General features: G+C 40.9%; 1 protein-coding gene across 1 annotated transcript in view; it reads left to right on the forward strand.

Moving 5' to 3' along the window:
* Positions 1-27,166, forward strand: part of PTPRN2 (protein tyrosine phosphatase receptor type N2) — a 1,065,701-nt gene that overhangs the window by 329,622 nt on the left and 708,913 nt on the right. Inside the window, exons 4-5 of the mRNA XM_061585692.1 lie at positions 13,956-14,073; positions 25,013-25,175. Of these exons, the coding sequence (XP_061441676.1) occupies positions 13,956-14,073; positions 25,013-25,175 (281 nt within the window). The remainder of the gene's footprint in view (positions 1-13,955; positions 14,074-25,012; positions 25,176-27,166) is intronic.

Below are 27,166 nucleotides of genomic sequence, written 5' to 3' on the forward strand. Positions count from 1 at the left end.
AGAGTTTATTTTTATCAAGTCATCCAGTTATCCAGAAAAACTTCCTAACTGTTAGAGCCATACGACAATGGAACCCATTACCTAGAGAGGTAGTGGGCTCTCCGACACTGGAGGCATTCAAGAGGCAGTAGGACAGCCATCTGTCAGGAATGCTTTGATTTGGATTCCTGCATTGAGCAAGGGGTTGGACTCGATGGCCTCCTGGGCCCCTTCCAACTCTACTATTCTATGATTCTATGATCGAGGCAGCCTGCAGAAAGCCACATCTATATGTTGACCTGTTTGTTGTGAAAATAGTGAAGAAAGCCAATCACATATAATCCTGACAGCTGACAGAGGCATTAACAATTTGCAACACACATGGAACAGGGGCTGCAAATCTCCAAGAACCACTATGGAGGGTTTCCTCACGTCACTGAAATAAAATAGCAGGTTGAAGACCAGGAGGAGAGAGAAACAGAACAAACCATGGTACTGAATGCTGAATCTAATTTTAGGGCACAGCTTGAAAAAGGGAGGCAAATAAGGAATATGTACTATTTTGTTTCTGAAGTTGAATGCTATTGCTCTGTATTGGTAATGCACAATTATTTCTGCTCATTTTTTCTGTGGATTTGGGCTATAGGCGCAAACAATGCACACAGCAAATGAAGTTTTCTATAGTATTCATGTGATTACAACAATAAAGTTCAAAACTGTGGAATTTTAAAAATATTTCATATTGGTCTTGGTTTGAAATTAATGAACTGCTTAATTATTTAGTGTGGAAATTGCTTTTTAAGGATGAGATTCTCAGATGATAAATTCTTTTATGAAATTGATTAAATATATCACGTTCCACTGTATTTGCAGGCCACTGATCAGTACCTCTCCAGTTCAGTGCAAATGAAAGACTATAGGATGAGATTGTCATCCCTTCCAGTGTAGCTCATCACATCACAGCAGCAGAACAGCCAGAGAGGAGCAAGCTGCCTCTCTCTCTTTGCATGGACATTTCCCTCTAGGGCTGCCTGGTCCAAAACATTTTGCTGCCTGTTGCAGACAAGATTTGTTCCCTCTCGCCCAGTTCCATGTATGGAAGCCAAACAGACTGGTACTGTAGTTGAATCTTACTTCAACACAGTTAATGAGAGAGTGTCTTCCACTAGTGCAGGCAGCAGGCTAACTTGGGGAGTACAGGGCAGTCTGTGTAGTACGCATAGCTCTATTCTTCTGCCCAGTCCCCAGCTTCTGCAGCCTGAAGCAGCTACCTCACTTTGCCGAATAGTAGGCCACCCCTGTTTTCTTCTTCTCCCAATTTAAATTTTAGAGCTAAGTACGGTTAATTTTACTTGGGCACCAGCATTTTCATCATCAATAAACCACTACTTGTAAATATGTTTCTAACCATGTTTTCAAGCTGTGATTTAGAACTAATAATGATTAGCTAAAATGCCAGTGTAGCTCTAATGCCAGTGTAGCTCTAATCCATATTTTGCCAGTGTAGCTCTAATCCATATTTTGTTCTAAAACGAAAAGGAAAGTAGAAATGCTTAAGAGAGAGAAGAAAGGTGAGGAGGAGGAGCATGCTAGCCTTCAAAGTGCCCCAGTCTCCTAATTATGAGGACACGGGGCAATGTTATGTCTGCACTGATTCTTATATGTTCCTGAAGTTTTTCATTCCAGAGGCCATTCTTTCACACAGTTGCAACACTGTAGACTAATCCAGAAAGCCTCTCTTCCTCCCTCTGGCATGGTTTATATGTCATGCTAAGCCAAACTCTGGCTTAGCATGAACACTCAAGTGTTTAGGCTCCTAGAGAGGAAATCATGTTTTTTATCTGGAAGCCACCGTGAGTTCCAATTTGGAAAAATAGCGGGGTATAAATAAAGTTAATAATAATAATAATAATAATGGCTGTTTTTGTCCTTCCTGGTCATTCTGTTGCTGAGCTGTGCTGAGCTATGCCACGGTTCGGCTTAGCATGTTGTTCAAACCCAGGCTCATGATTTAGCTCTCCTGAACAAACCATGAGCCATAAACCATAGGACAAACCTTTGTTGCAGCTCATGGTTGGTCTGGAAAAGGCTAAACTTTGACCCTGGGATCAGATGGCTTAGAATAGTGCAGCAACAGAGGCCACAATCTCCTCTTTCATGTTAAGTCATCGTTCAAATGAGCAAACTAAGCCTCTGTGTGTACTTCCAAACATATATCTGTGTGCACCCATTAAAACTCTCCAGCCCAATTTTCATAAAACAATTTTTGAGATGGAACGGTTGCAGTCAAAGGATGACTTTTCATCATTATAATGTAACAGAAAAGACCCTTGATATGATTATGGCCTCCTGCATAGTCATAGTTTTCATTAGTTTTCCGATTACATATTAATCTCTGTCTCATATTAATGATTCTGTTGTCTTTTGTTTTTCCCCTGAAATGTTAAATTAAAATTTAAAAAACCTATTTTCTAAACATGCCATTACAAAAGCTTAATATTTAGAATATTGTGGAAATGTGATCATGTTTTAAGATGTGAAATATTTTGTAAACACCTGTCTGAACAGAAGGTATTTTTACATTTACCCCTCACAACTGGGGATTCAAACTGCCCCCTCCAAAGCACTAGGGTATTTCTAGGCCACCCAGAAAGCATCCATTTGGTGCACACATAGTCCAAGATGTGTAGCCTGGAGGGAAGGCATCTCATGCAAGTCTCTCCTTAGAAACCAAGCATTAAGTGTAACTCAAAATCAGGAAGGTATGTCTAGGCCATCCAGAAAGCTGAAATTTGGTATAACTGTGGTTCAAGACACACTGACTATTTGGTCAAACATGGGAGGTTTTACATATAACAATCCAGATTTAGGGGCCTAAATTTTACCTCCTGAATACAGACCAGCATTCTAGCATAAAGGATGCCAAGACACATGCAGGGATAAATGTTCAGCTGCAAGAATACATTTTTTTCTCTACATGTTTTTGTCAGGCTTGGATTTGGAGAAAGAGAGATTCCAACAAGTTGCAAGGATGTATATTTGTACTTGCAGAATGCACACTTCATTTCTTAAGATATACATATGTACATACACAGTTCCTCAGGGGAAAACAGTATACTTTTTTAAAAATAATTTTTCTTCTCTTTCTCAAACTAGCTTTCCTTCTTCAGTGTCACTAATTAATCATGCAGTATTTCCGTTTATACTTTTTTGTTACAGTTAATAACTTGTCAGCTCCATTATCTAACTAGATTCCACAGTGGAAGAATGTGGTTTTGCATTGCCCATCTGTGGGAATTCCCAGTTGGAATATGTACAGTGTAGGCAGCGCTCCAGCAGGGATAGATAATTGGTAGTTGTGTATCCCACAGTACAGTTCTACATTAGTGACATGGAAATAATATGTGTGCAACGGCACTGCTGTGATCTTGCTCAGCCTTCGGTGTTAAATTGTTATAATTGAGTTGTGGGCCAGGAGCAAGCCAGTAGGTGTGGCAACATAGACAAAAGGGACAGGAAATTGCCAAGCAGTGTCATTTACTGTTTCTCGGTCTTAATTTTGATTACAATTGTCAGCTTGGTATTAATGCTGTTGTGTGAGCTGTTTTATTGAGGACCGTGTGGGTGAGGGTTATTTTCCTTCTTAACTGAAACAATAAAAGAATATAGTTGATTGTTTTTGGCACTGCTAGCTACATTTTCAGTGAAATTTTCATGTAATATGTGGAAGAGTGGGCTATATCAACCAATACATATAGACATCTTTTGTAAATCATAGCAAAAGTAATCATTTTAAAAGCAGTAATCTGATGTGTGATAATTAAAATGATTATGATCATTTATTAATTTATGAATCACCTTTTACATGTATCTCCAGATGACCTACAAACACACCTTAAAAAAGCTAAAAATACATTTTATATTATATAGGTTTAAAAGCAATACAAAATGAACACCTAAGGCAGAGAACATTTTGTCCAGGTGGAAAAGCTTGTCAAAACAAAAAGGTCTTCAAGAGAGTACAAGAGAGAGGGCATTCTCAGTGGCGGCCCCCACTCTTTGGAACTCCCTCCCACAAGATCTCCGGCACGCCTCTTCCCTAAATGTGTTTCGGAAAGCCTTAAAGACCTGGCTCTTTCAGCAGGCCTTCGGGGTATCCGGGGAGGGTTAATTGTTATAACTGTAATGCCTCCTGCCCAGTTTTAATATTGTTGCTGCAGATGTATTGTTTTTATATTGTATTACTGTATTTTATCAATTGTATTTTAACAATTTTGTAAGTCGCCTAGAGTGGCCATTGGCCAGATAGGCGATGAAGAAATTAAAATTATTATTATTATTATTATTCAATTTTTTTCATGGAAGTGCAGATGTGAAATGGGAAATAGAATACTGTAATAGAGTTGGAAGGGGCCTAGCCATCGAGTCCAACCTCCTTCTCAATGCAGGAATCCAAATTAAACCATACTGGGAGGTGGCTATCCAGCTGCTTTTTGAATGCCTCCAATGTTTGAGAGCCCACCACCTCTCTAGGTAATTGGTTCCATTGTCATACTGCTCTAACAGTTAAGAAGTTTATCCTGATGTTAAGCCAAAATCTGACTTCCCGTAACTTGAGCCCATTATTCCGTGTAGGGTTGCCAGGTCCAATCCCTGAGACTGATCCTGTACCTTTAGGAGAAAAGAAAGTCAGCCAAGTGCAGGTGTTCTTGCAACACTGTAATGAGAAAAACCACCAGGTGGAATTCTCCCTCCCCCTTGCACAACTTTTAAAGATACAAAAGACCCCTTGGAGGCTGGGCCTGGCAACCAAGAGGTCTTCTGTATCTTTAAAAGTTGTGCAGGGGGGAGGGAGAATTCCACCTGGTGGTTTTTCCCATTACAGGCTTGCAAGAACACCTGCACTTGGCTGACTTTCTGTTCTCCTAAAGATACAGGATCAGTCTCAGGGATTGAATCTGGCAACCCTAATTCCGTGTCCTGCACTCAGGGACGATCAAGAAGAGATTCTGGCCCTTCTCTGTGTGACAATCTTTCAAGGAGTGCTATCATATCTTCCCTCAGTCTTCTCTTCTCAAGGCTAAACATGCCCAGTTCTTTTAGTCTCTCCTCATTGGGCTTTGTTTCCAGTCCCCTGATCATCCTTGTTGCCCTCTTCTGAACCTGTTTCAGTTTGTCTGCATTCTTTTTAAAGTGCAGTGTCCAGAACTGGACACGTAGTACTCAAAATGAGGCCTAACCATTACCAAATAGAGGGGAACTAGTTTATACTTTTGTTAATGCAGTTTAAAATAGCATTTGCCTTGTTTGCAGCCACATCACATTATTGACTCATATTCAGTTTGTGATCAACAACAATTCCAAGATCTTTCTCACATGTAATATTGCTGAGCCAAGTGTCCCCCATTTTATAATTGTTTTACATTTTAAAACAATCTAATTTACTTAATTTTCTTTCACTTTAATTGCATTCATTTTCATTTTATATTTGATTTTGTTTTTCCACTGATTTCAGTGGAGACCCATCCTGTTTTCTGCTACTTTTCTTCTGCTTGTATCTTTGGAGTTTTCCATCCAGAAGCATAACATTGTGAGGCATTTTCTTATTTCCTCTCCCTGAGCATCAGACCTGCCATATGTGACAGACTGGAGAAAGCTTCCTAGTTTTAGAAATAATTTTTAAAAGGCATACAGACATAACTATCTAAACTTAAAAGCTTTCTTATCTCTCTCTGCATTTGGATGTAAAAAAAAAAGAGGAGTATGAAATTTCAACAGTACACACACACACACACACACACACACAAATTGTATTGGCTTAATGCATTTTGAAATACACTTCTTCAGGTGCATTTAAAAAGCATGCCACTTTACAAATGGTAAAGATTGCACTAGAGAACACACTGGTGCACTTTTTAAGTGTCCCCGAAGAACTGTTGTCACAAAATCTATTGAACCATTGTATTTTTGTGTTCTCTTAATATTTCACCTCTTCCCTGTTTCCTTTATTTATTTATTTATTTATTTATTATATTTCTATACCGCCCAATAGCCGTAGCTCTCTGGGCGGTGCACAACATAAAAACATCCAATATACAAGTAAAAACATATATCAACAACTTAAAAACAATATACCTTCTCTCTTTTGGTTTTTCTGCATTCATACACACTGTTAAATTTAGCTATGTGCATGAGCATTAGTTTCTTACATTCCCCTTCCTTTCTTTTCCAGGGTTGACAAGGAGAAGATTGGAAACATCTATGTGTGTTTGCAGTTAACTGCAGTTTGTCATTTCAGTGGAACCAGGACAACTGTGGTTTGTCTGAGCAATCCAGCTACTTCAAATCATAGTTTGGCTTGTTTGGATAAACCACAATGAAAACTATCCACAGTTCCCAGTTTGGATGAAATGACACACTGTAGCTAACTGAAAATGGAAGCAAATGCTTTTGGTTTCCTCCTTGAGGCTATGCTGTATGAGAGGGAAGGGCGAGCAGCCTTGTGCATGCCACATTAAACTACGATTTATCATGGGGTGGTGGACAGATTAAGATGGTCTGCCCCGAGACTAATGGGATCCACTGGATTCCTGAATGCCCTGAGGAGTTCCCTGTAGCTAGAGCAGGTGACCCTGTTGAAGCCCTTGTCACGCTATGGAACAATGAGGCATGTTGGGCTCAACATGGTTGCCCTGAGCTCCCTCTCCGGCATTGTGGAACCCGGTTTGCGCTTTGGTAAACCAGTGAACTAAGGGCAATGAAACTGGCTGGAAGATGGCTAGAGTCCAAGTGGCAAAAGACGTGCTGTGAGGCTGATCAGGCATGAGTAAAACATCATGACCATACCTGCTGTGTGGAAGGCCCACTTCTCTGCCACCATCGCATTCTCAAGTAGCCATCCAGTGGAGCTTTTTCAGATCAGGGATCTGTTGACATCAACTATTGGAAATGGAGTTTTAGACCCTTCGGAGGCCCACTGCGAATTATTTGCTAAGCACTTTTACGGTGAAGTTGCTCGCCTCCGATGTCCCATCCACATCTACTGTAGTCCCCAGTGAGGTGTCCAGTGCAATGTGTGCTGCAACTTCTTTGGATTGGTTTCAGTTGATGCGGCCTGATGATGTGGACAAAGTGCTTGTGGCAGTGCGGCCAGCAACGTGTTCTCTTGACCCTTGCCTTTCTTGGCTTATTAAAGCTTGCCAAGGGGGGTTAACTGAGTGGATCCAGAGTGTGATTGACATGTCATTGTGGGAGGGAGTGATTCAAGTCACCCTGAAAGAGGCAGTGATCTGACTGCTACTGAAAAAGCCCAACCTGGACCAATTGGTTTGTGACAACTACTGCCCGGTTGCAAACACCCCCTTTTCAGGGAAGGATTGTGGTGCAGCAATTGCAAGTACTCTTGGATGAAACAGATTATCTTGACCCATTCCAGTCTGGGTTCAGGCCTAGTTATGGGACTGAATCAGCCTTGGTCACCCTGATGGATGACCTTTATCGGGAGAAGGTAATGGGAAATTTTATATATCCACACACACATAATCATAGATATTAAGAAGGCATATGGTTTAGGATCATAAGGAATTAAGCATAGGCCTGAAGGCCTGTTGAGAACAGGCTCACAGAGAATCCTAAAATCTATAGAAAAAGCAGGCAAAGTAAACTTAGTTTGAACTCTTGAGTTCTTGCCAAATCGGCCATTGCATGACTGGCAGATATTGATTACTCTATTGCTTGGAATCAAGGAGTGTTTAATCTGTGAGAAGAAGCTGTGATTGATGTAACAGGGAGAAATAGCTAATATTTGATTCTTGTATATAGCAATAATGACATCTAGAGGAAAAAGCTTTACAGCATAATCAAAATGCTTAATGAAGAGAAATAGTGTGATTTTACAATGATTTTAAAATACCCCAGTGTGTTATATCTACAACTTTATAAGTGTGTTTTCATTAAAAAAAAGGTACGCCTGCCTCCTCTATATCTCTGAGGCTGAAAGATACTAGCTAGCCAGAGTCACCCAGTCTGTTCCGTAGTCTGTGTGGCTTCAACATGAAGCTCAAGTGTTTAAATAATCTCCTCTCTTGAGCTATATATTTTATAAGTAAGGAAAGGGGATTTCTGAGAACGTATAAGGACATAAGAACCTCTATGGCAAAGGAATAGAACTGGGGGTTCTCATACATTCCCAAATACCCTAAGTTGAGGCAAACTTAACTCAGGGAACTTGTCCAAATATCTCCAGGTGTACCTGGGTCAGCCTGACTAATTAGAAACAATGGCATATGGAGTGTACCAAGTATGCTTGAAAGCATATTCACAATAGTAACTGTTCCAACTAGTCCCAAAATTCATTAGTCTTGAAAGACAGTAGGACAATGGAGATATTAACGAGATGGACAGAATTTTGGAATCAGCATGGAGTTACCTAATGCTTTCTGATTGGTTTGGAAACGATTGTAGAGAGGAGGAACTGTGATGTTGGTTGGGCAGGAATTCATGAGATTGGCAAATCACTGTCACATGCTGTAACTGTACTCTATAAAAGAGGTTGCACACAGTGTCTCAGTGCAGTCTCTCCTGGATGTTTCTGGGAGGCTGACCCTGCATATGCTTGTAAAGAATAAAGGCCTACCTTTTTGCTTCAAGCCTGTGTCCTCAAATATTTTTTTAAGGAGCCCCAGCAAAAGATCCCAATGGAGAAAAATTCTCCCTCAAAGGACAGGGGGAGTGCGACCCTGTTATTCTTACTTGATTTCTTGATGGCTTTTGATACCATTGACCATGGTATTCTTCTGGGCCGACTTGGTGAGATGGATATTGGAGGCACTGTTTTACAGTGGTTCTGAGCCTATCTCCAGAGTGGTTTTCAGATAATAGTATTGGGTGATTGTTTTTTGGCCCCCTGGCAGTTGTGCTGTGGGGTGCTGCAGGGTACTATCTTGTCCCCCATCCTGTTTAACCAGCGGCATCACTAGCCGGGTGTGGGGAGTGCGGACTGCACCAGGGTGACACCATGAGAGGGTCCCAGAGTAGGGTTGCCATATTGCCCAGTTAGCCATGTTTTACCTGGATTCTTTGCATGCCACCCGGTGCCCGTTTAGCCCCTTAGCTGACCTGGATTCTCAGCCTTAATTTTTTAAAAACATTAAGTTTCTAGGTGGTCCTGTTCTTGAGATATACATAAAAACATCAGCCCGCCCGTTAAATTTTTTTTAAACTACTGTATAGCACTTTGTAGCTTTAACCCCGCCCGTTGAGGATTGCAGCCAATCAGTGAAGTGTTTGGTTGACTGTGGCAGTGTCTGGTAAACCTCATTGCAAGGCCAGAAAATGGTGGTTTCCCCCCTTGTTTATCTGAAAATCTCATAAATTGGGTAAGTATATACATTTCAGTTTTTTCCCCTCTTGTGTGTAGGAGTCAGATCCTGGGCAGTGTTTTGAAAACCTTCCCAATACTTGCTTTTGTGGAGGTAAAAGCATTGCTAATCCCATATGTCCAGAGTAAATCCCGTTGAATTCAGTAGGATTTACTTTTGAGTAGACATGGTCATGAATGTGCTGAAAATCAATGGGACTTTGGAGTGAATGTAAAAAAGAATTGTGTTTGTGTTCTCTTTCTGTCCCCCTCCCTCCAGTCCTATTTTAAAGCAAGTAGGCAGGGCTTACTTAGGTATTACAGTTTTTATTCTGTAGGAAACTAATACTGATTTTTAAAAAACTAATGCTGATTTTTCTGCAATGACCAACTGGTTTGACAATAAGCTATTATATGGGTTGTATGTATTTATACATCTGCAGTGTGTGTGTGTGTGTGTGTGTGTGTGTGTAGTCTTTCCAACAACCCTGTGAGGTAGGATTGGAAGCCAAAGCAGCTCACAACAAGAAATAAAGCCATTTAAAATCCAATAACCATAAAAACAAGTATAAACAGTTGCAAAACAGCGTAAAGTGGCATGATTCAGAATTTTGGGTTGTGTGAATGAAGTTGCTTATCACTTGAGGTTGCAGTTCTGTCCCTGTTTGAGTAAGCCCCACTGAATACACTGGGACTTGCTTCTGAATAAATAAACCTAGGATTGCACTATAAATATCTTTACAGTTTGTGTAAATAATAAATATATTTGATAGTCATGCTTATATACATATTTCTTCATTTATCATATTTTTGGTTTTTGGTTAGGAATCCTGACTGGTTGTGAGATGCTTAGTTTTTTGCCTTACTCATAGGAATCTTGTTGTGGTTGGTATGGTATTACATTTAGGAAAGTGTTACTGCCTTCTTTGTTTTTTTTTTCCTATTTGCATTTCACTTATCTTTAACACTCGGTTACAGCCATAGAAGCAACAGCAGCATATGCAAGATAATTAACTCCCATTAGTGATAAGAACAAGAATTTATAATTATTTCAATTAAAACAAGAGGCTTATCAATACTTTGAAAAGGACCAGATATTTATTTTCTTTCTGAGCCCAGGACTGGGTCTTTCATGATGCCCGGTGGGGGGGGGAGCAGGAGAGTAGTCGATAATACAGACATCCTGGCATTGGTAATCTAATTAGCAAGGTATGTGTGGGGTTGTTGTACACTTCCAAGCCCAGTTTCATTTGGTGGAACCTGTGTAGGTGTGGTTGATCAAAGGGAGAAGAAATTTTGAGTTAAGCAAAGCGCTGCTTTTATAAAACCTAAGAAACGTACAGATACTTTGAATGTCTGAGTGCCTGCACCAGTGGAATACTGGAGGAACTTGTAAAACTTGCTGCAACAGTATTTAGAACTGAGCATGTGGCGTGAAAGAATCCTTTTCCTAACATTTTGGCTTGTTTTTCTCCACCCACCACATCTCTGAAATATATTGTATATGTAATGGTACTGCTGCCCTGACTTACTTTATGTTTGTTGATATTTTGTGTCTTTATTATGTTTTTATATTGATTGTGCATTTTTATTGTTTTTATTATATTTGTAAGCTATGCTGAACTCTGTTTTTAACAGCAGAAGGGCAGGATATAAATCCTCTTAATCAATCAATCAACATTCCATAGTGTTGGAAACTAGAGTCTAGGCATTTAAGGCTGAAAATGTTGTTTTTTTAAAAAAAGATTTCTCACATCTTTCCCCAGTTTTTGGTGGTAATTCCTAGGCACAAAAACAAAACAACTGGACAATCCAAATATTAATATGCAAATATTTGCATAACATGCAAATAATATGCAAATATTTTGCATAATATGTAAATTAGCCTGCCAGATTTGTGGAACTGGAATATGGCAACCCTAACCCAAAGCCGCCCCGCCCCTAGGCACCCTAGGTCTGGTACGGGAGGAGGTCATGGGGGTGACACCATGAGTTACCGCACCGGGTGACACCAACCCTAGTGACGCCACTGTGTTTAACATCTATATGAAGCCCTTGGGAGTGGTCATCAGGAGATTTGGGGTGAGGTGTCAGCAGTATGCTGGTGATACCGCTCTATTTCTCTGTAACATCTGAAATGGGAGAGACCGTGCAAGGCCTGGACCGCTACCTGGACTCAGTGGTGGGCTGGATGAGGGCCAATAAACCAAGTCTGAATCCTAGCAAGATGGAGGCACTGTGGGCTGGTGGTTCCTGAGTTTGGATAATTGGTCGGTTGCCTGCTTTGTATGGGTCATACTCCCTCTGAAAGGGCAGGTTCGTAGTCTGAGGGTGCTCCTGGATCCATCTTTGTTACTAGAGGCCCAGGTGACTTCAGTTGCTAGGAGTGCTTTTTACCAGTTTAGGCTGGTAAGACAGCTAAGGCCATTTCTGGACCAGGATAGCCTAACCACTGTTGTCCATGCACTGGTAACCTCCAGGGTAGATTGCTGTAATGCACTATATTATGGGCTGCCCTTGAGGTTGGTCTGGAAGTTGCAGCTGGTGCAAAATGCAGTGGCGTGACTGCTCACTGGGGCAGGGTATCGCCAGCATGTCACCCAGCTGCTGAAAGAATTGCATTGGCTGCCCATTAGCTACCAGGCTAAGTTCAAGGTTCTGGTTTTGGTGTACAAAGCCCTATACAACTTTGGACCAGGATACCTGAAAAATCTAACCCCTTATACACCCAGTCTATCACTACGCTCTGCAGGTGAGGGCCTCCTGCAGATACTATCTTATCAGGAGGTCTGTTCCGTACAACATAGGAAGCTGACCTTTTTGTATAGTGGCACCTAGCCTTTGGAATTCCCTCCCCTTAAATATTTGACAGGCACCATCTCTGTTATCTTTTTGGAGCCTACTGAAGACCTTCCTCTTTCAACAAGCCTTATAAGTAGAAACCTTATCCCAGTCTGCATCTGTGTTGGAATTGCTTTCAAGATTTTTTTTAAAAAAAAAATTAAATATTTTTTGTTTTAATATAATTTAATGTCTGTTTTTATGATGTTTTAGAGTGTTTTTAGTGTTTTGTTTGCCACCCTGGGCTCCTACTGGGAGAAAGGATGGCATATAAATTCAATCAATCAATCAATCAATCAATAAAAGCATTATGTCTAAACCAGGCCAATCTGTTCCCTCTCCTTGTAACCTTTCTGTGATCTGTACAGAATATTTTAAACATATATATTTTCATCTATTTTCCCCTTCTCTGTCTGTTCATTTTGTAAACAACACAGATTCCTAGTCAATGCTCCCAGTGTAAAATGAATGTGGAAATAAAAATTATTTTTTCACATTCAATTTGATGTTAAATGACTCTGGGTGCATTCGTTTTGTTTTTAAAACAAATGCACTCGCCTAAAGTAAAACCCTATTGATCTGATTAAATCTTGTTTATTGCCCAAACATCCACACATGCATGATAAAATGAGAAACTGCCATGCGATGGTTGCATTTATACGACCACCAGTATGGCTATTGCTATTGTGGAGCATGTGTAGAACTGTCTTTTAATCAAATGGCAACAAGTCCCAATGAATAGGATGCATTTCCAAGTACTTTGGGGTGCTCTTGAAGTACAATTAAAACTGAATGATGGCAGTTTTAATATAGTGATTCTAATCACTGATGTATTCTTCAGATTAATTGAACAAAGAAAATCAACCCAGCAATATACATATTAGTGAAAAATATTTTACTAGGTGAGGTGGGCAAAGCAGCATGCCAATAATTGCAGTGATTGATATATAGATACCACCTGGAGTTATCCGTAATTATTTGGTAAGCCTATATAAATTAATCATAACATTGACAAATCTAACAATTATTCTTGGAGTTGTATCATTATTGCAAGTATAATTACTATGTGATCAGTAGTGCATGTAATTAATACATAATTGCGTGGAATTTGCTTTTACAACAACACCTTGCCCTTGTTTAAAGGTTTCTGTTGCAACAGTTGAGTGTAAAGAAAACATAAATTGGTCCCCAGATATAATATTCTACTGTTTGTTATAATAAATATGTTATTCATACCTGGGTATTCTTACATTTTCCTGAGTAGGCCACATGAAATATTTATGGAATATATTGTGAGGCTGGTGAGAAAGAAGCCACCTTTGAAAAGTAATTTTCCATCATATGCTAAAAGTTACTTGTGAAGCTTCTTGACTTTTATTTCTGACTCAGTTATGGTTAAATACCTTTTGTAGCTAAACAAAAAATAACCCTGTTACACAGTAAAGCTGGTTTATAGCTCCTCAGTGACTAACAAACACTAAAATTCCATTAAGTATAATCTCCCTTTCAAACCTCATCAGAACACCCACCATGTTCTGGAAGAGAGCATTTTAAAAGACATCAGTATTCCACTACAGTATCTAGAAAGGTCTGATTAGCACAGTGATTTGCTGGAGAAGGAAAATCTGTGGAACAAGTAGAATGTTTGTTAAAAGTCTTGTGGCAGTTAAAATGTGTATTCGTTACAGTTGCTTTTGTAATATTGAGATGTCCCCAGTTTTTTGTTTTGCCAGAGTGCCAAGATTCTAAAACACTATTTTGTACAACTGTTTTCTAGGTTTTACTTGGCAAGATGATTATACCCAGCATGTTATTGCCCATGAACTCTCTAATCTTCAGAAGATCCATGATTGGCACCCTGAGACATTCTCATCAGAGGAGCCCAATTCTCCAAGGTAAACATTCAAACATTTTATATATCATAATGTTGTCTGTTATGATTATGGGAGATTAAAATATTACAAAACCCCAAAATGCCAAAGACTATTATCCCCAGGATGGTGAAAAGTGAGGTATGAATACCACTGGAAGACTCAGTAGATTTTATTTATTTATTGGCTTGGAACTACAACTTTCTAAGTGCCTGTTAAGAGCAACCTGTTTCCTCTCTGGTCTACAGTGCATTTTACCTAGGGAAGTCTGCCATCTTGGAACTGTTTATTAATTTTATTTATGCAAAAATGTATACCCTTTTTTTCTTCTGAAGCGGCGATAACGCAGTCAAAACTCTGCTCACGGCTGGAGTTCGATTCCAACGGAAGGAGGAAGTCGAATCTCTGGTAAAAGGGGTCGAGGTCCACTCAGCCTTCCATCCATCCGTGGTCGGAAAAATGAGTACCCGGCATATGCTGGGGGGTAAAGAAAGGCCAGGGAAGGAACTGGCAATCCCACCCCATATATACGGTCTGCCTAGTAAACATCGCAAGACGTCACCCTAAGAGTCGGAAACGACTCGCACTATAAGTGCGGGGACACCTTTACCTTTACACCATTTAAGAAATACAGTATCAAAAGTACAAAAGATCCCAAACATCTATAAAACACATGTTCAGAAATAATCCACAGTAAAATCTCCATTAGCAGAACCTTCAAAGATCTCCAATGGGCTGCTGGAAATTATTAATAATAAGAAGAAGAAGACTTACCCCATGTGTGCCCTCTTAACCACTTCTGTCTGTGGAACTGGCACAGTTACAGGTGCCACATAATACTTTTTTCCACACTGGTAAGGAATCAATCTTTTAGTGTGACAGCACTTACACTTTGGAACTCCCTGTCTATTGACATCAGATGGCCGCCCTCACTGTACTATTTTTTATGCTTGCTTAGAACATTTTTAGGCAAGCCTATCCAGATTTGTAGAAGGTGATATTAAAACACATGTTTTTTAACCTATGGCTGATCTTTTGAATGTTTTTAAACTCCTGATTTAGACTTTTGGTTGATAATTTTAATGCTTCATCTTTATTTTTATTCTTTATAAACCGCTTAGCAGTCAGTCAAGTAGTGTATAAATGCTGTTGATTAAATAAATAAATATTGTATTTCCTAAAGATTGGCAGAAATGGGTTCTCTTAGTGGGTGGATACACAGGGGTGGGGCCACACTAGAGAAGTAGTAGTGTCTCCTCTCTATATGTGAATATGGAGGAGTGCACTCACTGTGTGAGATGATCTCTCAGCCTTCCTGTCCTAAGGGCAATCAAAGTAATACATGCATACAGAAACCCAGCAGCTTGTACTGTACATAACCTAGCCAGTTCTGAGTGGATTAAGGAGAAAACCACACCCTCCAAGAAGGAAGGAGAGCTGCTGTTAAAATCCACTCCTCCATATTCACAAAGTCATTCTATAGCACCCTCCTCCATGTTCTAACTAGTTTAATTGAGAAAAAAGGAGGGAGTCCAGAGCAGGGCCTCATCACTAGATCTCAGTGGGCAGGAAAGAGAGAGGTAATGTTATGCCCACAGTAGAAGCCTTTGAATTTTGCTGTAGTTTAGCACAAATAACTCTGCATTCAGAGACAGAGCGCCTCTTGGTTCTGTGAGATTTCTTTTACAGTGCCGATTTGTTTCTTAAAGCAGTTAGAACTAAAATAATACTAGAACATTCACCTTCCAACTAGTCAAAAGTCTTGTCAAAATTGTGCCAAAATGTACTGGAGGAGGGCCCCATATCTCTGGGAGGAAAATAAATGTTTATTATGACCAAAGAGAATCTATGCTCTTACCACAGCCTTACTGTTAAATGTGATGGAACTACTTCAGCTTAACCTGTACTTAATCCTTTCTGGAAAGAGCCTTTTGTTCAGCCAGTTCCTGATAAAGTGGAACCTGTCAATCATGGAGCAAAAGAGATTTAATCATTTTAGGATCTGTAAAGGATTGAATTAAAGTGGTGTTTGACCAGAGTATATTTACACAATATATTCCATCTAGCTGTTCATTGTATAACAGGGCAGGATATATATCAAATAAATAAATAAGTAAAGAATTAATTGGATAAAAACTCTCTATTATCACTATCAGATTATGGTTCTATCCTGTCAAAAGAATAATCAGGAAGTAGGACTGGCGCCAGAGGGCAGCCAGGTTGGGCCTCGGCTGAGGGCCCTTGTGGCCCAGAGGGGCCCATGAAGGGCCCCTGCTTAGGGTGGGAGGGTGGTGCTCCTGTTCCATGATCTGTGCCAGTGTTGGGGTCTGCAACCCCACCTGCTGTGGATTGCAGAGAAGGAGGTCTGACGCACCCTCCCCAATACAGATAACACAGACTTCAATAATGCATGACCCACCTATCTCTCCTGTCAGTGTGAATGCTGTGTGCGCATGCCTGCCATCACCCAAAATGGCAGCAGGGGCTTCCGTAAGGGGCTGATACCCCTGCCACCATCTTTGTTAATTGCAGGCATGCATGCTATGCACACGCATCATTCACATAACACAAGAGGTAGGTGGGGCATGTGTGCAGGCTTATTAGCCCCATGCTGCCTGTATCAGGGGGTGTTGGGCTGTGGTGCCATGGGCCCGGGGTAGGATGGTGCCCAAGGGCCCAGTCATGACTGGTGCCAGCCCTGTCAGGAAAAATAGCCTAACCACATTTGTATGTTTAAGAGGAGGCAGAAAGCTTTCCTTTTGAACCTCACTCAGTCTCCGCTCCTTCAGATATCTTACATCCTGCCACCCTTGCTCTGACAACTGGAGTTATGCCTTATATCCCCTTTTCTTCTATAACCTGCCCAAAGGACCTAATTGCATCATACAAGGGGTTTACGTCTGCCTCTAGCTTCAGGATCTTTCTAATTAAATGTCCTATATTATAGGTGGAAATATCATGCTGTGTTGAAATATTGTGTCGTACCTATAAAAGGCTGCTTTGCCTGTTCAGCAAATCCATTTCCTATATTAGAATGTTGATATTTTTGTATAGGTATAGACATTTTGATGTGATCAAAGATACAAACACTAGTTGGCTGAGATCCAGAATCATGATAGCACCTATCCCAGATGCCTGTGTGATGCCTGTGTGAAGCCCACAGGCAGGACCTGAGTGCAAGAGCACTCTCTCCTGCAGTTTCCAGCAACTGGTATTCAGAAGCATACTGCCTCTGATTATGGAGACAGAGCACAGCCATAAGAACATAAGAAGAGCGTGCTGGATCAGGCCAGTGGCCCATCTAGTCCAGCATCCTGTTCTCACAGTGGCCAACCAGGTGCCTGGGGGAAGCCCGCAAGCAGGACCCGAGTGCAAGAACACTCTCCCCTCCTGAGGCTTCCGGCAACTGGTTTTCAGAAGCATGCTGCCGCTGACTAGGGTGGCAGAGCACAGCCATTATAGCTAGTAGCCATTGATAGCCCTGTCCTCCATGAATTTGTCTAATCTTCTTTTAAAGCCATCTAAGCTGGTGGCCATTACTGCATCTTGAGGGAGCAAATTCCATAGTTTGACTATGCGCTGAGTAAAGAAGTACTTCCTTTTGTCTGTCCTGAATCTTCCAACATTCAGCTTCTTTGAATGTCCACGAGTTCTAGTATTATGAGAGAGGGAGAAGAACTTTTCTCTATCCACTTTCTCAATGCCATGCATAATTTTATACACTTCTATCATGTCTCCTCTGACCTGCCTTTTCTCTAAACTAAAAAGCCCCAAATGCTGCAACCTTTCCTCGTAAGGGAGTCGCTCCATCCCCTTGATCATTCTGGTTGCCCTCTTCTGAACCTTTTCCAACTCTATAATATCCTTTTTGAGATGAGGTGACCAGAACTGTACACAGTATTCCAAATGCGGCCGGACCATAAATTTATACAACGGCATTATGATATTGGCTGTTTTATTTTCAATACCTTTCCTAATTATCGCTAGCATGGAATTTGCCTTTTTCACAGCTGCCGCACACTGGGTCGACATTTTTATTGTGCTGTCCACTACAACCCCAAGGTCTCTCTCCTGGTCGGTCACCACCAGTTCAGACCCCATGAGTGTATATGTGAAATTCAGTTTTTTTGCTCCAATATGCATAATTTTACACTTGTTTATATTGAATTGCATTTGCCATTTTTCCGCCCATTCACTCAGTTTGGAGAGGTCTTTTTGGAGCTCTTCGCAATCCCTTTTTGTTTTACAACCCTGAACAATTTAGTGCCGTCAGCAAACTTGGCCACTTGACTGCTCACTCCTAATTCTAGGTCATTAATGAACAAGTTGAAAAGTACAGGTCCCAATACAGATCCTTGAGGGACTCCACTTTCTACAGCCCTCCATTGGGAGAACTGTCCGTTTATTCCTACTCTCTGCTTTCTGCTTCTTAACCAATTGGGCCTGGTGATTTGTCAGTTTTTATATTGTCCATTAAGCCTAGAAATTCCTCTCTCGTTACCACTATTTGTCTCAGTTCCTCAGAATCCCTTCCTGCAAATGTTAGTTCAGGTTCAGGGATCTGCCCTATATCTTCCACTGTGAAGACAGATGCAAAGAATTCATTTAGCTTCTCTGCAATCTCCTTATCATTCTTTAGTACACCTTTGACTCCCTTATCATCCAAGGGTCCAATCGCCTCCCTAGATGGTCTCCTGCTTTGAATGTATTTATAGAATTTTTTGTTGTTGGTTTTTATGTTCTTAGCAATGTGCTCCTCAAATTCCTTTTTTAGCATCCCTTATTGTCTTCTTGCATTTCTTTTGCCAGAGTTTGTGTTCTTTTTTATTTTCTTCATTCAGACAAGACTTCCATTTTCTGAAGGAAGACTTTTTGCCTCTAAGAGCTTCCTTGACTTTGCTCGTTAACCATGCTGGCATCTTCTTGGCCCTGGCGGTACCTTTTCTGATCTGCGGTATGCACTCCAGTTGAGCTTCTAATATAGTGTTTTTAAACAACTTCCAAGCATTTTCGAGTGATGTGACCCTCTGGACTTTGTTTTTCAGTTTTCTTTTTACCAATCCCCTCATTTTTGTGAAGTTTCCTCTTTTGAAGTCAAATGTGACCGTGTTGGATTTTCTTGGCAATTGGCCATTTACATGTATGTTTAATTTAATAGCACTATGGTCACTGCTCCCAATCGGTTCGACAACACATATCTCGCACCAGGTCCTGGTCCCCACTGAGGATTAAGTCCAGGGTTGCCGTCCCTCTGGTCGGTTCCATGACCAACTGGTCTAGGGGATAGTCATTTAGAATATCTAGAAATTTTGCTTCTTTGTCATGACTGGAACACATATGTGGCCAGTCTATGTCCGGGTAGTTGAAGTCACCCATTACTACCACATTTTCCTAGTTTTGATGCTTCCTCAATTTCATATCTCATCTCCAGGTCTCCCTGAGCATTTTGATCAGGGGGACGATAGATTGTTCCCAGTATTAAATCCCTCCTGGGGCATGGTATCACCACCCACAACGATTCTGTGGAGGAGTCCGCCTCTTTTGGGGTTTCAAGCTTGCTGGATTCAATGCCTTCTTTCCGCCACCAGTACGTCCTTCCCTGTCCTTCCAATATAGTTTATATCCAGGGATAACCGTATCCCACTGGCTTTCCATTGATAGCAATTTCCTCCATGATTTTGCTCATTGTCTGTTAAAGCCGTCTATGTTGTTGGCCATTACTGCCTTCTGTGGCAGCAAATTCCATAGTCTAACTATGAGCTGCATGAAGAAGTACTTTCTTTTGTCTGTCCTAAATCTTCTAACATTCAGCTTTATTAAATGACCATGAGTTCTAGTGTTATCATAGAAAGAGAAAAAAAATCTCTAATCACTTTTTCCATGGCATGCATGGTTATATGTACTTCTATCACATCACCTCTTATTCATCTTTTTCTTTTCTAAAATGCCGCAAATACTACAACCTTTGCTCAAAGGGGGGTTGCTCAATCCCCTTGATCATTTTGGTTGCCCTTTTTTGAACTTGTTTGAACAATAACAAACATTTCAGTATTTATACTAAAAGCTCTAACCCACCCCCAAGAACCCCTATATTATCCCCCACCCCCATGGGAACATTTTTCTCCACTCCATCATTCCATTGCTCCATGCTATAAAAACAACAGCTACAAAACATCTGGACAACTTGATATATATTAAAATTAGCATCTGTCACTGCAAAATTTGCAATATAGCACAGGCACAAAAGAGGTGATGAGACACAAAGCCAGGAAAGTGGTCACACCCCAACCCATCATGCTTTGTTTATTGTAAAAAATCAGGAGTATAATGTAGCAAACCAAAGCCAATTTGCCAGCTTTGAAAAAAGGACTCTGAACACGTAGAGTTTCACACTTTAAACTCATAATTGTTTTGCAACCCTGTAAAGTAGATCATAGCACAATTTTAGCAAAACAACAAAAGGAACGGTACGAGTACTTTAAATACTAACACATTTATTATGGCATAAGCGTTTGGGGGCTAAAGTCAACTTCATCAGATGCATCATTCTCGGTAACCCATGAAGATTTATGGAATAATATATTTGCTAGCCACTATAGTGCTACTTGACTATTTTATTTCTGCTGTAAGCCATGGCTAGTTGGCTACCCCTTGGATTGAAAGGATACCAGAGTAATGTATCTAAACACCACACAGTGAGCCAGTGAAGGAGAGGAGGATGTTAAGTGTCCAGATTCTCTTGTGTGCTTGTTTTATAAAGGTATTCTTGCCAATTGGCTTACTGAGAAGGAAAATGTGCAGGCAATATTCTACCCAATCAAAGTGTGAAGCAGTCTAAGGAGTTTTTATTAATAGCGCCACCAACTCCTCCTCACAAACCCAGCCTTCTCTCACAGACTACAGTAGAAGAGACATGATTAGGAATTATAAGCCTCAGAAATAAATGGCATGAGTATGCACAGAATGCACCTGCCTCACCAATGAGGAACTTCTGTTTGTATTTAATAAGGTTATCCCACAACACATGTCCTTTGTATAAACAGTATATCTCACAATCACCACAGAAGAGCCTGCTGTATCAGGGCAAAGACCAACATCCTGTTCTCATGGTAACCAAACAAATAATCACACACATATACACACAGAGCATTTTTTTAAACCTAATGAAAAGCAGGAATACAAAAGCTGTGAAATCTAAAAACATACACATTTCTATCTGCACTTCCAAGTTTAAATACAACACACAGGCACACAGAGCATTTTTAAATCTAAGGAAAAACAGGAATACAAAACCTCCATATTTCTATCATACCTAGAGACTACGGATGGGGTCCGCTACCTAATTCTGATCCTCTTGTATTCCAATAGTCTGTTGTTCAGTCCTGATCTGCCTTTTTTTTGGTTCCCGCTTGCTTTTGCACTTGACAATTCGATCTGCTGTTGTTGTTTTTTGGTGGCAAAAAAATTACATAATTTTTAACATAAATGCTTATGTAAAGGTTGCCATAAGTCATAATCGACTTGAAAGCATATAACAACAACAAAAATCCATGGAAGTTAATGGATAATTGCAATTGTAATTATGAAGATAATTATGTAAAATCTGGGAGGGGGAATTGAGAAAAAAAAGGTGTGTCAAAAAAGTCAAGTCCCGCTGCAAGAAATCAGTGCCGGTCCGAAAGACAACAGCCTGTCGGATTCAGTCAAAATCCGGTACTAAGTCTGATTTAGCGGATATTCTGCCCCATCCCTACTAGAGACACAGACAAACCCTACATTTCCAACAACACGTAAGCGTTACAAGTTGCAGCGCACACAGAAGCCACCCACCATTTCTCTTCTCATTTTTTTCTCCCACATTCATATAAATAAACACAATTACGGAGGGGGGAATACATATTATAGAAATATACTTACACAGTGTCTGTGTATATGGAGTCTTTCCAACAACCCTGTGAGGTAGGGTTGGTGACTGGAAACCAAGGCAGCTTACAACAAGAAATAAATCCCTTTAAAATCCAATAACCATAAAAACAAGTAGAAACAGTTGCAAAACAGCTTAAAGCATCATGATTCTGAATTTTGGGTTGAGTGAATGAAGTTCCTTATCACTTGAGGTTACAGTTCTCTAAACACTTCCCTGTTTGAGTAAGCCCCATTGAATACATTGGGACTTGCTTCTGAGTAACCAAACATAGGATTGTACTATAAATATCTTTACAGCTTGTGTAAATAATAAACATATTTGATACTCATGCTTATATAAATATTTCTTCATACTGTGTCCCAATAAGTATTTGATTTCACACTATTGTTGTAGATAATTATTTCCTCTACATTTTAAGTGTGCCCTTCTTCCTTGGGGTGGTCATGGTTCCCCTCCATTGTTTTCATCCTGAGGGGCAGATAGGCTGAGAGATGGTGAGTAGCCCATGGTCACCCAGTACACTTTATAGCTCATTTCCATTTTGAAAAATTAATTAAAATGATTTACATGCAGGCAAAGTTTATTAAGTAGATCCACACAATACATTTAAAACACATCCAACTCATATTTAAAGCACATGACTTCCCCTAAAGAATCCTGGGAAGTGTAGTTTCCCCCTCACATTTATAGTTCCCACAACCCTTAACAAACTACAGTTCCCATGATTCTGTGGTGGGATTCATGTGCTTCAAATGTGTGTTGAATGTGCTTTAAATGAATGGTGTGGATCTGCCCTGGGTATGCTATGCATTCAAGAGTGAATTGAAAATAACAATTTTAAAAGACACTTTTTTAAACAGGGGAAGGGTTGTAGCTCATTGATAGGGCATATGCTTTGCATGAAAAGGTCCAGAATTCAATTTCTGGAAAAGACTATTGCCTGGAATCTTGGAGAGCCAATGCTAGTCCATGTCATCAGTACTGAGCTAGATGGTACCAAATGGCCTGAGTCAGTATAAGGCAGATTCCTTTGTTCCTAAAAGGGGAAGGAGATGCAAGGGCCACTGTGACTCCAAAATTTATTCATGTATTTTATTTACAACATTTATATACCACTTTATTGTAAAAAATCTCAAAGCGGTTTACAGGAAGAATTAGAACGATAAAACTATTGGCAAAAAGAGTTAAAGGCAGGTATTGAAAATCATTCAAAATAATAAAACCAACAATGAGTTAAAAACAGATAAAAAACACGACAGCTTCTACATGCCTGGATAGGCTTGCCTAAACAAAAATGATTTTAACAGGTGCTGAAAAGAGGCTTCTGCCTAATGTCAGTAGGCAAGGAGTTCCAAAACGTAGGTGCTGCGACATTAAAGGACAGATTTCTTACAAGAGCCGAACATATACTATGTGGCACCCATAACATGGAAACCACACCCTGAACTTGGCCTGGTAGCAAATCAGCAACCAATGCAGATTTCAGAGCAGAGGTATTATGTGCTGATAGGACCTCACTCATGTCAGCAATCGTGCCCCAGCATTCTGCATTAACTGCAGTCCCCGGGTCAAGTTATGCTGCATGGGGATTTCTATGACCTTGGCTGACTGGCTGCCAGGATTTTTTTAGTTTTGGTTTTTGGTTATGAATCCTGACTGGTTGTGGGATGCTGAGTTGTCTGCCTTACTCATAGGAATTTTGTTGTGTTTGGTGATGATGATGGACTGCCTTCAAGTTGATTCCGACTTATGGCGACCCTATAAATAGGGTTTTCATGGTAAGAGGGGGTTTACCATTGCCTTCCTCTGAGGCTAAGAGGCAGTGACTAGCCTAAGGTCACCCAGTGAGCTTCATGGCTGTGTGGGGATTTGAACCATGGTCTCCCAGGTCGTAGTCCAACACCTTAACCACTACACCACACTGGCTCTCTGTGGTTGGTATGATATTGCATTTAGGAAATCACTGACTTTTTTTCCTGTTTGCATTTCACTTATCTTTAACCTCACTCCCTTACATCCACAGAAGCAACAGCAGTGTTTCCATGCACTCAGCTCAATCCCCTTAAACTTGCCCAATAATGGTAAAATAGTTTCTTGCCTAATAGTGGTAAAAGAGAATTCACATATTTGAATATGTGGCTGCAATTTTTGTTGTTCCTAAGCTGCTGCCTGTGAAGGTAGACCAAACCATGTGTGTTTTCACTCTGTCAGTTATTACTCACTGGAATTCGGTTGGCTATCACAGTGAGTTTATAGCAGCCCACAGGGTAGACAGAAAGGGTAGAGAATCTTCTTACTCTTACTCATTTCTCAAACCTCTTTCTGAAGTGAAAGGTCAAATCTGTAAAGATGTTTGGAGCAGCCATATTAAAAGATAGGGGCAGGGCATTCCATACAGGGGGTTGCAAACCCTGCTTTGATATGGATGTCTTTGCAGAGGATCCCTAGTCAAGGTTTACCAACAGCACAGTCCAAACTATGTCTACTCAGAAGTAAGTCCTGTTGAGTTCTATGGGCTTAGTCTCTTAGTAAGTATGTTTAGAATTTCAGCCTTCAGGGGCATCCACCTTTATTCCTCAGTGCTCCCATCTAACATCTCCACAACACTAGGCTCCTTTCTTCCTACAGTAGCCTTCTGGTGACTGGCCTGGCCAGAGGGCACTTAAACCCTTCTTGACGAAAGCAAGTAGGCTAGATTAAATGTTCCCTACCCATGATCCATCTTTTAGCTAAGATTTTTATCTTAATTTCCAGTCAGATAAATGTTTTTATTGTAATTGTATGCTCCAAGCAACTGTGATTGATACTTAATGTGTCATGTTTAATGACATCACTAGGGGCTTCCTCATGACATCAACTGGGCCCACTCCTGTGACATCACTCAGGCCCACCACCATGACATCACTCAGGCCCGCCCCTGAAATCTCAGGGTTTGGGATGCTTCTGACCTGGCAACCCTATTGGGAACCCTTTATAACAGCATGGAGGGAGGTGTATAATGTGAGTAACAATGTTTAACTTGATTTTGACTTGCAGAACCTCAAAGCAGAATGTTGATAGAAACAGGAATTTAGGTCTGGAAAAGGATGTGAACTTTGCTAAGTCTCCTCAGCAATACCTTGCCTATCTGGATATTCTCTCCCAGTCTGCAGTTCCAAATGTATATGCAAGGATAAAGAGCAACAAAGCCTCTCTTAAGGTAAGATGATTGGTTTTTTAGTATATATATAAATATTTAACATATATATCAAAGATAGTGTCTGAGAACTAGGAGGCTTTAGTCAGGATTGTGTATAATCATTGTGCCTTTCAGTTACCACTCAAGATTGGATTTTGACATTTTGCATAGGGAAATGGGTGCATCATTATTATGAAACAGAAGCCCCTGGCTTGAAATCTCAGCTCAGCCATAAACTCCATGGAAGGCCACTGGCAAACTGGTCTCTGAGCTCTCTCTTGCCCCTGCCCCCAATGTGTAATACTGGGAATGTACTGCTGGCCTACTTATGTAAATTACTTATGTAAAAGATTTACCACTCTATCTTTTGATCAAATGATCCTCAAAACAACTTACAACAGATTGCAGTTATACAATACACCACCACCTCAAAAATGCAATCTCTCTGTCCTTATTTGCCTGTTGGCAGTGGAGGACATTCTGTTGTAGGGATGGTGAAAGGCAGAGTCCAGGGGGGAGGAGTCATCCGGCCCTGCAGTCAGAAACAGTTGGGGTCCCTTGCTGTGCTTCATTAACCTGTGCATTTTAACTCTTTTCTCTACTGTTAGTGACTTATTTTTGCTTTGTTCCTCCTCTCCTCTTTTTCAGGTGTCTCTGTGTGTTTGAATTTTATTTCCTTTTCCTTACGTGAGTGATTGCTCTGATTTCCCTATGGGGTTTGGAGGTTTAGGGGGAAAATTCCTTGCAGACACCCTTTAGGGTGCATTGGCAACTCCCAGGGTTCACCTTGAACCTATTCAAGCTCTGGCTGTTGCTTGTGCTATCTTTTTATTTGTCCCCGGACAGCCTCGGCCGCCCGTCAGAGCGGCTGCTCAGTGCTCGGAAGTGCTCCATTTTACTCTCTCTGAGACAGCATTCTTGGCAATAGGCTTAGCCACAGCTTGCTTCTACCAAATTTCATAGGGACTACTTTGAGCACTACTGGTGGTCTCATAGTAAAAAGGGCAGGAGATCTATTTTGTTTTAGCAGCTACGGTTGCTTTGAATTGTTGAACCTCTTGCTATTGTGGCTGTTTCATTTTACTGCTGTATTGGGCCAGCAAACCTAAGGAACCGAACGGGCTCACCTGGTTCCCCCCATTAACATTTCAATATTATTGGTTGTTGGTCAGGGGGAAGGAGGGCAGTTCTCACATACCTTCTGAGCAGGGCTGTTATCCCACCTTTTTTCTTTAACACTGAGTGGAGGGCCTTCAGTATATTATGGCTTCTCAAACTTCAGTTTTAACATGCTAGCAAACATATGAATAGGAGGGTAATGTTTCTGGTTGCAGTGTCTCCCTTCCCAGTGTGTCTCATCAGAGGGCTCCTGTTTCTCCATCCCACAGTGTCCACTGTGGGAGGGAGAGTGCTGTTTCCTTTCAGGGGGAAGCTCTTCCTTTTCCTTTGGAGGGTGACTTCCATAAGTTTTTATCTTGGATGTGCTCATATATTTCTTCTGAGCGTCAATGCTGTTTGAGGTCAGCTGGCATTCATTCTAGACATGGCTCCACAAGTCACAGATCTAGACATGTGCACAAATCTGTTCCAAGCGCAAGAAGAGGAGGAAATCTCACAGATCCTCCTTATCTCACAGCTCTGGGAGAACTTCTCCTGTCTCCCACTCCTCTTCCAGAGAACCCCTCCTAGGAACTCCAGGGGCACGGTGATAGTTGGTTTGGTTATAGAAGCAGTGCCCCCTGTTTTAGGTGCAGCTTCGGCCTTTTCCCAAGTTTCTGCTATTTCTCCACAGCTTTGGCTGCACATGGGGCAATGGTGGTCGCTGTCCAACAATCCTCTACATTGGGGGATAAGGGTCACAGTGCATTGGATCGGGGGGGAGTCTGATCTTGATCTGGCTACTTCCTAGCTTTGGCTGGAGAAAGGAGAATTGTCTGGGGAGGAACTGGAGACTGTTCTTACTCAGCCCAGACTGTTTGACTCTTAAGGTATTCCAGCCTATGTTAATTAAA

The sequence above is a fragment of the Rhineura floridana genome, chromosome 10 (assembly GCF_030035675.1).
Source record: "Rhineura floridana isolate rRhiFlo1 chromosome 10, rRhiFlo1.hap2, whole genome shotgun sequence".
Lineage (NCBI taxonomy): Eukaryota > Metazoa > Chordata > Lepidosauria > Squamata > Rhineuridae > Rhineura > Rhineura floridana.